Consider the following 14,766-nt stretch of genomic DNA (forward strand, 5'->3'; position numbering starts at 1 on the left):
AAGTGATAGAAGTCAGCATAAAGTGATTAAACCAAATGTATTCCTGACTACTTACATTGGTACATGTTCTGGCTGGAGACTAGAGAGATGCTGTCGGGATCGACGGTGATGCAGGGTCCATTGTCGCAGGTGCCGTCGCTAAAGTTGAGCTCACCGCCAGTGCTCTCGCGATCGCTGCTGTTGCGCAGTCCCGAGTCATTGGAGCAGGAGTTGCGATCGCCGACTGTGGCACCTGAACCCCCGCTCAAGCTCCCGCTGAATGCGGACAACGAATTCGAATTGCCACGCCCACTGTCGTCAGCGGTGCGCAGTCCGCTCATGGCACCCGTCAGACCTGATCCGCCAGCCAGCTGGCTGAGCATACCAGAGGCAGCCGAGGGCGGCGTCAGCGGCGCAAAGGAGTGCAGACTCTCCTGATCGGAGAGGCAACCGCTGAGCTGACGTCGCGCCTCCTGCAACTGCTCTTGCAGTCGCTGCAGCTGCAGATCCCGTGAGGACAGCTGCTGAGCCAGCGCCAAGGATCGTTCGGCCTCATCGCGAGCTTGCTTCAGTAGCTGAAAGCGTTCGCGATCTCGATCACCGGACAGCTTGGCATTTGTTGACTCTGTTTCGCGAACGCGTTCCTGATAGTTGCGTATGAAATCGCGCAGCTCCTGTTCCTTCTCCTGCAGCGAGGCGCACAGTTGTTTCACCTGACCAAGAAGATCAGATTTGTCTGTGCGCAGCTTCTTGCGTTCGAGTCGCATGGTCAGCAGCTGATTCTTCACACTACGCAGTTCGGTTTCAAGGCGTTCGATACGCTCCTGCGATGCGGCTGCTGTTGGCTGCACTGCATCGACATCAGCGCTGGGTTCAATGCCACCCACGGCGCCGTCTGTTGAGTGCTCGAGGAGACGCCTCAAGCGCAACAGTTCGGCATTGAGGCGTTCGTTCTCATCGCGCAGCTTGATCGCCGACTCTGCAATAGATCATGGATTAGTGTGTGTGTTAAGGATCAGACCGTGTGAGTGCCGCGCTAGGCTCAAGCTCAAGCTGTGGAGAAGCTGTGGTGTGGACGCAGTGGTTGTCGCAAATGTCGAGTGGAGAAGACTACGCGAAGACTATTCCCAATAAGCAGCTAGCAACCCTTAGAAATCCCATTTGAAGCCCCATCTCCCCCCCAGTCCGCTGTAAACTGGACGCACTTTGCATGCCACAAAGACTACTACGACTACAACAAACGAGCAAAAGCAAGTTGTTCACGGAGCGAGTCAAACTTAAATAGCAAGTGCAACTAGTTGGGAATTGGATGAAGATGGAGGAGGAGCAGGAGGAGGAGGAGGAAAAGGAGTGAAGACATGCGGGTTAAATGTTAATGTGAGTGCTTGCTGCTCCAATTAAAAATACAGAGCGAGACAGAGTGAGTGAGTGATTGTGAGTGATAGTGAGAGAGACAGAGAGAGAGAGAGAGAGAGAAGGAGCAGGAGCAGGAGGAGATGGTGACTGGTGACTACGTGAGGAACTCAATCGACTTACCTGAGCGAAACGTGAACTTTGACTCATTGCTGCCGCTGCGATTGTGATTGCCATCTGGAATGCAGCTCATGCTCATGCTTGTCGATGTCGTGGTGGCAGCTTCCAGCATCAGCAGCGCCGCGGAGGCAGCGGCTGTTGGGGAATGCGCCAGGCATGAGGTGGATGATGATGATGTCGATGTTGTTGTTGTTGGTGAAGGAATTGGCATGCAGCCAGGCATCGACAACGTTCCTCCTCCTGCCGCTGCTGTTGCTGCTGCTGCTGTTGTGGATTTAATTTTCATTGTCTTCGATATGGCTGGTAATGAGGTTGCGCCCGCTGTGGCCGTGGCCAGATCTGGTTCCATTAATTTCACAATCGAGCAAACATCATTGGCATTTCTCTTGTCGACTGCATTTATATATTGTAGTTGTTGTTGTAGTTCATGTTGTTGTTGTTGATGATGTTGTATTGTACTCGTATTGTAGTTGCTGAGTTCTTGTATTTATATTGCGAATTTTCGCAATTTTCCCCCCTCCCCCGATACATATACACACACATACAGAGACATTCACACAGATAGAGACAGAGACAAACCGAGGGATTCAGTCGAATTCGTGATTTGCGTTGATGAGTTTGATCCAGTTTTTGGCAGAGTGAGGAGTTGGGTTCGATTGGGTTGGATTGATGTGAGTCGAGTGTTAACAAAATAAACAACAACATCAACAACAACAACAACAACGATTTAAGCACATCATAATGACAACAACGATAACCATAATGATAATGACGAAATGCAAAAGATGAATTTATAGCAATGTGAAATGAATTGTTTGTGTTTAGTAGGTGTCTATATGTGTGGGAGTGTGTGTGTCTGGTTTGATTGGATCACTTATACAACAACACACTCACACACACACGCACACGTGGGAGCATGAAACATGCAGGAGCAGGAGATGGAAACAATGAGTGAAATCAAATGCCGTGAGGAGTAAAACAAGTACAAAAGGACATCGAACGACAACGGAAAATTGAATAAACAACAACGAGAACAACAACAATTATTATATGTACGTATTTTTTTTTTAGATTTTACGAGTTGCAGCAACAATAATATTGATTTACCAACAATTTATCTATGTTGAGCGCATAATTATGATGCACAATTTTAATGAATACAAATACGAATGCGAATCCAAACACGAATGTGAATATATGTATGTAGAAATATGTATATACATATTCCCCTTTGGTTGGCAGAAATGCAATCTTTTATCTCGACATTCGCTCAGTCATGTGCACACATCATGTTTACACACAACTTAAACACCCACACATTCACTCTCGGTGGCATTTCCATTCAATTTGCACATGTTGCAATGTAGTAATTATGTTATTGAATCACAACATTCGCTCGATATATGTGAAGTTTTTAAATTTCTAGTATTTATTACAATACATGTTGTGCAAAATGTCAGTCAACTGCACTCGGATTACTTGCAAAAACTTCAATCTATCTATGCTTATTTCTGAAAGTATTTTCTTTTCAATTTAATTACAAGACTGCTGCTCTACAATCTTTATTTAACTTATCTATCTATCTCTATTTAACTTTGCATTTTGATACCTGATACTTTAACTTTGTGCGTGAGTTTTTGTAGTTTTAAGAAATTTAAGAAAAATATTTAAGAATTAATATTTCGTTAACCATCTAGTATATTTTGTACTCTATGGTATCCTTTGAATATTGTAGGTTATTGATATGCCAGAATAGCAACTATCCAATACCCAAAGTTATTTTAACTTTGTGGGAGCTTTTTTAAGGTTTTAAAGAATGTAAAAGTTAATATTTGGTTCACTATCTGGTATATTTTGAATGTAGTAGTATATTATTATACCAAAATACAGTTTTTTGTATACTTAAGTATTTTTTGTTATAGTAAATTTTGATAGTGTTAACAATAATACCGCACATGAAATTGAAATTAGGGAGAACGAAAATCTCACAGTTTAGTGTGTTCGGCTTTCTAACTTGTTAATGAGACATTTTATTACTGGCAACATGAGATGCCTTGCTGTCAAGTAGTATAAGCAATTTAAATGACATTTTTATGCCTATCCTTATTTAATTTTATGTAGTACTGACAACTCTGCGCACTTTGCTGTCGGTCATACTCAACGTTAATAATATCAAAGACCGTGCAGAAAGCTGATTGAGATTCAATATTCCGGTTTCTCATTACTGTCTGAATCAGCCTTTACACTCACACATATGTATATACTGTATATATATAGTTATTGTATTGTATATGCGACCACATTCACGCCTTGTTCGAGAACAACCATATCCATTAGCATGCATCCTCGTCATTTCATTGCATTCCACTAACAACTGCAATCTGCAGCAGCAACAGCAACAGCAACTCCAACTGCTGCTGTTGTTGATGACAGATCCGTGTTGGGCCTTCACAATCCATCATAACCGTTGGCTGGTAGGCCATTAAAGCGATTGCCAATGCCACAAGGAGTAGCAAAATGGCCAGCACATGCCATCAACTACTTCTGCATACTTACTGCCACCGCTCTGCAATTCGTATTCGCATTCGCAATCGTATTCGTTTCGTTCGTATTTCGAGCATTTTCAGTGTCCTCGACGAGCAAGGAAAATGCCATCGCATTGGCACACTGGCAACTGCACAGCGAAATGCGGCTTACAAGCTGCACTTTACTTGCAGGCGACAGACACACATTTGCTGCCACATTTGCCCCATGCGATGTGGCACGGAGTGAGCCCACCCAGTTGCAGTCTTCTAATGCGAGCCAAGGCATTGAGAACGGGCATTGAGAAATGCCGCAGATTTGCGTTTTTCATACTTTGCGTGCGCTACGGATACGGTTGCTACATTTTGTGGTCGTTGTCCGGATTTCGTCCTGCATGTCCCCGACATTTATGGCCCATCGCCGCAGGACGCTACAGGAATTTAATTCGACCCGTAGCAGCTTAACAGATTGGGTTCCGGTTAACCAGCTGCCTCCCCTCCTGTTCTAACTCTCTACCTGCTTGTTTTTGTGCTTGAGTCTGATCGAAAAGGAATTGTTCAAGTTTCCAATGTCAAAAGTAGCTTAAAGTACATTTCGCACACACAACAGATTTTGCTGCATCTGAGAAGTTGCTCGAGAGAAATGTGCTTTAAATAACTTGCTTGTATTGAGAACTTATCGCATTTTCAACAAGAATTCATTAAAGCAGCATTGATTTCTGTCATTTTTATATTATATTAAAGCTTTAAATGGGGAGAACATTAAGAGAAATATTCCTATTGTGCAATATTGAATGTATTTAAAGCACTTGTATTATTCTTTTCCATTAAACGGAAAGTTCAAAGAAGTCTCTGTTGAACAAAACTCTATGACTTCTCTACGGCAACTTGTATTATCTTTGCAAGATGAAAACTTTTTACCATCTTTGTTGAATTAAATAATTATAGAATAATATTGCTGCACTTGCAGCAAGTTCTCTCTGTGGGTTTTAGCAACAACTTTTGAGGTAATTTAAATCACAACTTTTTCGCAGTGTTCGCAATAAGCCTTCAGTCAATTACGGACTTGAAATGCGAAATGATTTAATGATAAGCTTAAGGCTGGCATTAAACCATTACGAGGAGACAGCATATGACCACAAAGAAGGACATTTGGACAGGTGTGACCCGCATCCATGAAGGTGGTGTGGAATAATGTGACCAAAGCGGAAGCGCGGCTTTCGAATGTTAATAAATTATGCAAATATTTAAATATCGTTCTTCGTGTCTGTTCTCTTGTGGTAAATAATGAAATGACATTTAAATGGCAGACAATCTTTCTTGCTGTCGCTTTAAATTTCACCTCCAAATTGAAAAATTACAAAATTCGTATATAAAATAAATGTCCCACAAAACATTTGCAGTCGAGCTAATTGCGTCCACTCATGTGTGTATCTTTCCCCTCCCCCTCGAAAATGTTGCACAGCTAATGCAGCTGAAATGTCGTCGAGATGGAAATCAAAGGATGAAGGAGGGAATATTTCTCACTTACCCGCACTGAGTTGGCTGCTGCTGGGCGAAGAGACCTGCGCCATGTGACCGGCTGCAATCAAATTGGAATTATTCGCATGGATCATGGCTGCTGTGGAGATGGAAATAGCACCGCTGCCATTCACTAATTGCGATTGCGGTAGCCCAATTGCTTGTGCTTGACTCTGGCCCAATGTGTCGCCTTTGGCGGCCATTCGATTCTGGTTGTCGATGGTCATCGGTGGCGTCAGCGTTTGATTTGACGAGCTACCATTCGAGCTGGCCGGCGAGCTGCTGTCGGAGGCGGAGGGCGTCAGATCCCGCTTGTTGGCCAACAGTGTGGCGGGCGGCTTGGCAGGCGGCGCTGTTGATGTTGTTGTCGTGGTTGTCGTTGAGGCGGTGGCCACACCCAAGTCTCGTGTATTCGTGCTGTTGCTATTGCTGCTGCTGTCGAGGGAGAGCAGCGGCTTAACGGGCTTGTTGTTGTTGACGGACTTCTCTTTGAGAGCCGTGACACTCGAGTCCAGCGACTTGACAATTTTCTGCAAAGTTAGGCAAGTGTTTAGTGGATGGATGCACTTCAATCAGAGATTCAGCAGCAGCTCTACGTGTAGTATATGCATAACTAGGATAGCAGAAAATGCCAAAACAGAGAATAAAAGAGACATAGAGAGAGAGAGAGAGAAAAGTAGAGAGAAAGAGAGTGAAGCTAATGGCAGACAGACTCCTCCCGTATCAAGTCAATTAGTCAATGAAAATGTGTGTGCGGAGAGTGGAAATGGAATGGAAATTGTGCCGAAACTAGTGAGCAATACATATATACATTATAAGTAGTAGCATGTGAAAGTGGAGCAGCTCCAGGAGAATGACGAGCAGAGTGGCATGCAAATTGTATGTTGTAGAGAACCCCTGCACCCTGCCCCCACCTCTACTACCTCTCTCCACCCCCTAGACCTCAACCCCTACCCCGATTTCCAGTGGCGCTAACAAGCAAATGAATGAGGCCCAATTAGGTTAAACATCAAGTGAATGAGGGAGCTTCTTTTTTCGTATTTTTGGATTTTTCTTCTTTTTTTGGTTTTTTTTTTGTGGTTTGCTGCTATGGGGCTGAGGCAAGCGGGTTTATTTTGAGTGGTAGCGGGGGGAGGTGTTGACGGGGTGTTCGTATTTTTTTAAGGTTTTTTTTTTGTACATTTTTCGGGTTGTTGTACTTGGTGTACTTACGGATTCGCCGAGCTTGTGCAGAGAGGCATTTATGCGATCCGGATTGCGTGGCGGCGGCTCTGGTGGCTCTGATGCGGCCATGGTTGGTCCGGCAGCGAGACCGTTTATTTGCATACCTCACACTCACACACTGAAGCAGCAGCTGCTGACCGACCGTGTCTGTCTATCGCTCACTATGCTCTTTAGTTGCTGCCCAGTTAGTACTCCCTGTATGTATGTATGCTTGCTTGCCTGCTTGCTTGCTTGTGTGTGTATTGAATACAAGTGCTGTTCCCGACTGACTGACACGAGTATTTTTCAACTGCCACAATTTGCACCATGCGCAGCCCGCTCTAACATTCTGATTCTGACTACGTTACAAAGTGACCGAGGGAATACGTACACAGAGACACGCCCGATAAGCCGCAGGATGTTGGGGCGTCGCGTCGATTCGGTTATCCTTGCTCCTTCACCGTCCACTTCCAATTCCACTTCCACTTAATCCTTTAATTGCTCAACCTCTGCGTTTAACGATTCTCGTTTGTCGTCGTCGGCAATTGCAAATTCATCTGCAAATAAATTGAAAAAACGAAATCGTTTCACTAAGCTGCCACTCACAGATAGACAAATAATTTCATTGATATAGAGATAATGTCACAATAATGCTGGCGTATCCATCGCCTAATTATTTATGCATGGAATTTGCATTCGCGATGAGAGATTGCACTTGAACAAGTTATCGATAACAAAAGTGACCAAAACACAGAAGCTAGCGACGCCATTTTTTTTTGTTTCGCTTTCGATCACTTATTGATTGTTTAGTATTTTTGTGTATTCTGGTATTTTTATCAAGTCTAGCGCCTGTACTTATGTATATGTACATATATATATACAGAGAAAATTGAACTTATTTTTGGCGGAAATCTAATTCCGTCTGCCGACTTCAATTTTACAGTTGGTCGTAAAAGCTGCAAACTAGTTTTTGCTGCTCCGCACAACACACACATGCCAACACTAACACACTCAAGGCAGGCAGGCAGGCAGGGAGCTAGCCATGACTTCAATTTGCGGCCATTTTGTCGAGTCTTGCGTGTCAGGCATCGGTTTGACTGCATTGCACTACGTGTGTATGTTTGTATGTACGAGTATTGTATGCCCGGTCAGCAGTAAACCCAAAAGTCGTAAGCTCATAATGAAAATGGAAATGGAAATGGAAAATTGCTCGTTTGCGAACAGCCGGAAAAACTTTGCTCAACTCGATACGTGGAAGAAGTGTTGAGTTTGCTATTAGTGCACAACACAGGCCCATGAAAAATCATGTTTCATAAATCATTAGCGTTCGTTAATTGACGTTTCGCGTAATTATGCAATCAGCAACTAAAAGCAATAGTGCGAAATTTATGAAGCGATGCATCATACTTATTCATTTATCGTTTACGATGTCGTAGAACTTTAATGCTAAAAACATTCTGTTCAATTATTTAAAGTGTTTCCTTTGGTTATTACGTGCTTGCCATGTTTGATCAACTTTTACGAAAGTTTAATTTCAGGTCAAATAAATAAATGTTGTGGCTTTTGCTTCACCGAATCGTTGCTTACATATGAAACGTTTTGTGGTCGAGTTCATATTTGTGAATGTGCACAACAATTCTGAGCTCTGAGTTGAGGTTTTAATCCGATTGAGGCGAAACTAAAAAAGCAAAAAAAAAAAAAAGAAGAAAACAATAACAACACACCATCAAAGATGTTGTTTGAGGTTTTCTTCTATTTTCCGTCTTTTTTTGCTGTTGCTGTTGTTGGTCAGACAAATAATACCATAAATACCAGGCTTAAGCAGCGGGCTACTCGTGGTGCAATAGGTTTGCCCAGCGGGCACAACAAGGAGTCTTATGTAAAGCCAACCTGGCTGCACCTTGACTCCAGACCACAAAACATATGTGTGCTCTCTGTGGATGGAGAATGGAGGATGGATATATATATGAGCAGAACATGACCACAGCCACACACAGTTTGGTGCGCAGTTGTTGCAGTTAGGGAACTTAAGCTACGAGGGAATCTCTTACCCCCAAAACATGCCTCAAATGGGACTAATAGTAATGTATTTTATGGTGGCGACCCACTCAAAACCCCAGAGAGGAACAAGCTCCAACAGTCGGCGCTGTGCTACACAAACAGCAACTTTAATCATCATAATAATAACACACACAACTTTCCTCAGTTTGGGTTAAATCCGTGTATATGCTTTGTGCATGAACTAATCTCGGAACTGAACTAAAAGAATGTCTGCCATCTGCAATTTGCAGACACAAAACTTTGCTAATGAAAAACATACGCACAACAAGCTTTCATTTTAATACTATGTTTTCGGGTCACATCAATCTGTTCTTAAAACTTCAAAATATCATTTTGGAAGACCCGAACAAAATTCAAGAAAAACTAAAATGCACTTTAGTCCACATTTCGTGTGCTCAGATGTCGTCTATTCAACTCCTATGTCGCCATTCTCTCACAGATATCAGACTTATTGTCAGGAAGAAGTCAAAGCAGATGTAAAACCCAGCGTATCTTTCTATATTCACTGTGAAAATGCGCGGCAAGAACACTATCCCAGATATGTGGTCAACTATCGACGCAAATTCTGTGAACGTAGTACCAAATTAAAGAGGCAAGCTGTCGAGGAGCGTCGGCAGCTTTTCCTAAACGATCGCGTCGAATGCCTCAAGCAGCAAGGGGATAGAGTGAGGCAAGTGGTTGCTGATTACCACGCGAAACACATGGAGAACTGGCTCAAAACGAGGGAGCACTTGGCCAGTGATATGGAGGAGCATCGACAACGGCGTGAGCGGCATTTAATCGAGCGCCTGGAGACGCTGAGAAGGCACAACGAGCAGGTGAAGAGTCGCTGCGAGTTGCTGCGATACGGAAACTATCTGCGACGCATAGCACGACAGCATGAGGTTAGACGGAAACGCAGAAGTATCTTTTAGTTGGCAATACATCCGGTTAGCTGGGCATATTTCCAACCGACAGATCCTGTGTGCCTGTCCTCTGCTTCTGCCGCTGTCACTTCAACTCGAACTCAACGCACACTTGGTATAGAACAACATTTTTTTTATGTATTCATTCCGTGTCGAGGCTTAAAAAAGTTGCACCAAAAGTTAAAGGACTTTTCAATGCGTCGCAAAGTTTGAGCACATTAACTAGTTTTCTCAAGTGGGCCGCGGGGGCAACATCAAACATCAAGCGAACACATAACGTAAACTGAGTGAAATCGCTTGTCAACTTCAGGCAGTGCCAACATATTATATTCTCGCTCTTTGTGGTTGAACCATCAGCAAAATGCGTCTCTCTAAAACCTAGAGCGCAATTATCAACATGCCGTGACTCCGTGAATAAATGAAGCAGTTGCTAAACCTCCCAGGATCGCAAATTCACCACAAAACTTGAAAGGCAACTGCTGGCAAACTGAATGCAGGTCAGGGCAATTTGCCTTAAATATGCGCGATTCAAAAGGAGCCGAGCAAAAGTGTTCTGAAATTGATGTCAAAGCTGCAACCATAAGCCATAATTAGCTGCGTCTCCAGTGTTGAGCGCTTTGATTATATTCCTGCCTGGCCATTAAAACTATGGCGCTATGGAGCTGGTTGGCTGGCTGGCCACAAAGGCAGCCCATTCTTCAGTCACTGTCAAAGACAGCAAAAGACTCTGGCAAGGATGTGCACTCAACTGTAATTGCATATATTCGCATGCAGCTCAAGAATTTCGCCCCCTTCGACTGCTTTGAGCTGGTAAAGTAACCAAACACAGTTGAACAACAGCTTTGGCTTTGGCTTTGCCTTTGGCAGGCTGCATTCATCTATGTGTTGGCCAAGTTCAACTTAAATACTTGACCCATTTGTGGGTGACGAGAGGTGCGCTGAAGGTATTTGAACTGTGTCTGTGTAATTCAATTAAACACAGGACCCTAGAGTAATCTGTGTGTGTGTGTGTGTGTGTGAGTTTAGCTTTTGCAACCTCGCTTTATCTTTATGTTTACTCATCTTATTCGACTTCAACAAGGTGCATAATTTATCCCTAACACAAGTTGCATAATTATATTTCCGCAGACACACAATTTTGTAGCACATAAACTCAGCATCAACTTTGCATAAATATGCTTTGTTTGAAAAATCTGCAAATTTATGAATTTTGCTCCAAGCGAACTGTCAACAATCTCTGCGCAGACAATAACGCACACAGCCACACACCCACACATACCACACCCCACAAACATACACATGCAGATGTATCTGTATCTGTATCTATGCTATGCATGAGAGTATCTGCAGCTGCAGCGTCGTGCTGTCTGTCAGATTTTGCGGTGCAGTCAAGCTCAGCAAAGTTTGCATTCAAATGGCACAGAAAACAAATTTTCAAAATTTGTTGCTGAAATGTGCCAGCTGAAAAGCCAACGAGGCAGCATTAAGTGGCTTCACCTTCACCTCTCTCTCTCTCTTTTACTCTTTCTCTCTATTTACCGCTGGCTGTCATCGCTTCCCTTTGCTGCTCGTTTCGCTGTTGCATGCAATTGACGCTGACATGGAAATTAATTGCAAATTAATAAGTTAAGTAAACGCAATTCGCCAAAAACAGACAACTGACAACATCGAACTGTCCATCAACACAATTCTAATGTGCATTGATTTTTACTGCACGCGTTTTGAATATCCCCAGCTCAAGTTGATGACTCACTTTTCGTTTGGTGAAATGAATTTCCTGTTGACTGGTTACTTCTACTCGATTATCCTTATCGAGTTGCTTCAATCTAAAAACGCATAGAGCAAATGTTAAAGCAGGTCAAAGCCAGCAACATCGACAACATCAACGTCATGCTAAAGTAATGTTTTCCATTGATATGCAAATTATTCTGCAGGCTCAGGCAAAAGGCTCAATGTTCCCTTCCTTACATCCATCCATTGGCTTGGCCATTCAGTAGCTGAAGCATTTAGCATATTTTGCTCGCCTTTTTGTGTTCCGACATAATAAAGTTCCTCATAATCGTGTGGAACTGGAAACTTTTTGCGTATAAATTCCAAGCAGCAACTGAATATTCAACGTCGATGCCATAAATGAAGTTATCATCTAATTATTTGTGTTTTCCATGCAAAGTTGAAAGTTGATAGTTGATAGTTGTGAAATATTGCGCATACGCCGAGTGGCTCAATTAGAACGAGATCCTCATCTACTCATTAAACCGACTGCACACAATTAGTGTGTACGAGTGAGTATATTGACTGCAATCTGTGTGTTTCAACAAGATAGAGAAGAAGTCAAAGTTTGAGTGGAGAAACTCATTTAGTTTGCAATTAATTTGTGGCAGCGCAACGCAGCGCAGCAAGTGGCAAGTGGCAAGTGGCGGGAGAACAACGAAAAGTTTGTGTTTTTCATTAAACTAAATAGATGCGGCTATAGCTTGTTCTCGCCTCTCTTTTTCTCTTCCACTTTTTCTGTCTTTTTCTACTTGTTGTTCTCCCTAAGCAAGTTTGGCAAGCGGTTTCCGGTTTCCGTTTCTGCTTACGCTTAGAGGTGTGAGTAAGCTACGAATGTGTGTGTTTGTGTGTGTTGGGTAGACTAAATATTTTTGCCAGGCGCGAAATGAAAATGCTTGACCCAATTGGCAGCGAGCCGTAGCGTAAAACATGCAAAATATTTCAGCTGATGCCTCATTCTGCTGCCCCCCGCCTCCGCATTGACATCCTTCTCGAAGGTGGCAGGATGAGCTCTGCTGCTAATGCTGTGTAATCTTGGGTCAGTAAATGATTTTGCCATTAAAATGTCAGTGTAAATGTTGTTGTCTCTCTGTGTCTGTGTGTGTGTGCGATAAGTAAAAGTTTCTTGTGTCTTGCGGCAGATGTGGCAGCGGAGGATTCAGTGCAACAACTTGGCAGCAGCCCCCCAGAGTCCTAACCCTCTGCTTACACAATTTGATAACCTACTTTCGAGGGGTTGTTCTTGCTGCTGTTGCTACACTTGGTGTTGCAACCTCTTTGGGCTCGCAACATTAAAAATTTACACATAATGACATTGAGGCACACTTTGAGCAGCGGCAAGAAGATTGGGGCCGACGGCAAACGAGCTGCACTCATGTCCTTGAGCTTATGTTTTTGCTTGGCATTAAGAGCATGTCAAATCAGCAAGTGTGCGTGCACACACACACAAGCCACATACCACGACACAGGAAGGTGCGTGGCATCACACTGTGCAGCCTACAAACTAAGTCTGCGTTTTGTTTTTGTGTGCGGCAGGAACAGGAAGCGGAACTCAGTTCGGCACAAGGCGCAAGGCATGAAGCGGATGTGTGAGCCTTTTGCTTGGCTATCTCTTGGCTATATATATATATATGTGTAGGGGCGTGGCTGGTTGGCTAACTGCTATGCCGTGCTGTGCTGTGCTGGCGACAATCCCCAAAAGGGCGCAGTGCGCACAGCTTGCCACTTGGGAAATACTTTAAGTCCCTCTTCTTAATAGCCTTGCCTTGCCTTGCCTGCTTCTTTTTCTTCTTTCTGCTTCCCTACGTTCCTCTTTCTCTCTTTCTACTTCTCTCCTTTTCACTCTCTGCACCTTGATGGCGTTTTCATTCCTTCGGCCGGGTGAATTATTGTCAAGCGATTTATTACGCGCAACGGGCTGCTCCACATGGCGTATGCGTAACAATAATTGTAATAAAATGCACGCAATATTTCGCTATTTCCATGCCTGTGTGTCACCACACATACATGCCACACACACACACACACACACATGTGCGCTCTCTTTGACGAGCATAAAACATTCGCATGCATATCCTTGTCGAGAGGATTTAATAACATGTTCATAAAACGCTTCACAGCTTCGCCTTTAAAATCCTTTTCGCAGACACAGCGCAGCACAGATCGGATATGAATTCCTGATCCAATGATAGTCATGTCCTGTCTACTTAAAGACTGTATATAACCATATAAAAAAAGAGAAAGCGATTACGTTGACGGGAATCACCTTGTGACACGCCTGACAACTGTCGTTTCGGACAGGTGAGAACAACACGTGGCCTTGATTGACATCAGCAATGCAAACAATTTGTGGAATTTACACAACGCACATTTCACGCGTGCCCAGACAAAAAATCAAATAATAATTAGAGTTAATTGGCTCTGTGATTAAATTAAGTTTGCCTTGCGAGCTACGAAATAAATTAGTGAATGCATGAAAGAATATTGCTTTGAATTTGTCAGTAAAACTCAATTGGAAGTTGTTTGACAAATGACTGTCAATTGATTGATTATTTTGCCATGCCAGAAACTTGTATTAATTTAATTTGAAAAACAACTAAACTTTCTTTAACTTGACTAGAGAATGCAATTCAGACACAAAAGAAATATGAATTGTATTATTCAATATTTGGCAACTCAATTTTATTTAAATATTGAACAGAAAGAAAATAAATTACTTTGCTACTTCAATTATATTGGGAATTCTTAATTGAGTGTGGAAATAAATTCTGTTTATTTATTAAATATCCAAAGATAAGTAATAGTTTTCAATTGAGTTACAACTTGCAGGCTTAATAAAGTGAATTGCCCTTCTTGTAAATTCTATTGCAATATAAATATAATGTTGAACTGAGTGCTTTGATAACATAGTTTGCAAACATAAATTGTAAATATTTAAAACGAGATTTGCATGTTGGATAGAAGGGTGTTCAAACTTTTAGCCTACAGCAAATGTGTGTAACAGGCAGTTGACAATCTGACATAACATATTTTGTACTTTTTATATATTGAAAGTTATAGTATATTGATATACCAAATATAACCCATTGTATATTTATATATTTAGTTGGTTTATTAATTTGAATCATAGTTGACAATCTGGTATATTTTGTGTTCTATGGTATATTTGGTGCATAATAGTATATTGATATACCAAATATTGTCTTCTGCATATATATTTTTTATATTAATTTGGTATATTTTTAGAATAATTTCGCAATAATATTCTTTTA

At 42.4% G+C, this 14,766-nt stretch overlaps 2 protein-coding genes across 9 annotated transcripts in view; one reads left to right on the plus strand and one right to left on the minus strand.

Annotated features, from left to right (window-relative positions):
* Positions 1-14,766, minus strand: part of LOC117568616 (kazrin) — a 55,274-nt gene that overhangs the window by 10,081 nt on the left and 30,427 nt on the right. For 7 of the 8 annotated variants that reach the window (XM_052004126.1, XM_034249386.2, XM_034249387.2 and 4 more), the window contains 4 exons: positions 6,768-7,315; positions 5,566-6,085; positions 1,516-1,905; positions 56-958 (listed from right to left, as the gene is read on the minus strand). In XM_052004126.1, the coding sequence (XP_051860086.1) occupies positions 56-958; positions 1,516-1,905; positions 5,566-6,085; positions 6,768-6,881 (1,927 nt within the window). In that variant the 5' untranslated portion in view covers positions 6,882-7,315. The remainder of the gene's footprint in view (positions 1-55; positions 959-1,515; positions 1,906-5,565; positions 6,086-6,767; positions 7,316-14,766) is intronic. The other variant, XM_034249391.2, reaches the window with a different exon arrangement.
* On the plus strand, positions 9,113-9,903 carry LOC117566495 (uncharacterized). Its single transcript, XM_034246035.2, has one exon. It carries the CDS (start codon positions 9,188-9,190, stop codon positions 9,731-9,733), a length of 546 nt encoding a protein of 181 aa, XP_034101926.2. The 5' UTR covers positions 9,113-9,187; the 3' UTR covers positions 9,734-9,903.

The sequence above is a fragment of the Drosophila albomicans genome, chromosome 3 (assembly GCF_009650485.2).
Source record: "Drosophila albomicans strain 15112-1751.03 chromosome 3, ASM965048v2, whole genome shotgun sequence".
Taxonomy (NCBI): Eukaryota; Metazoa; Arthropoda; class Insecta; order Diptera; family Drosophilidae; genus Drosophila; species Drosophila albomicans.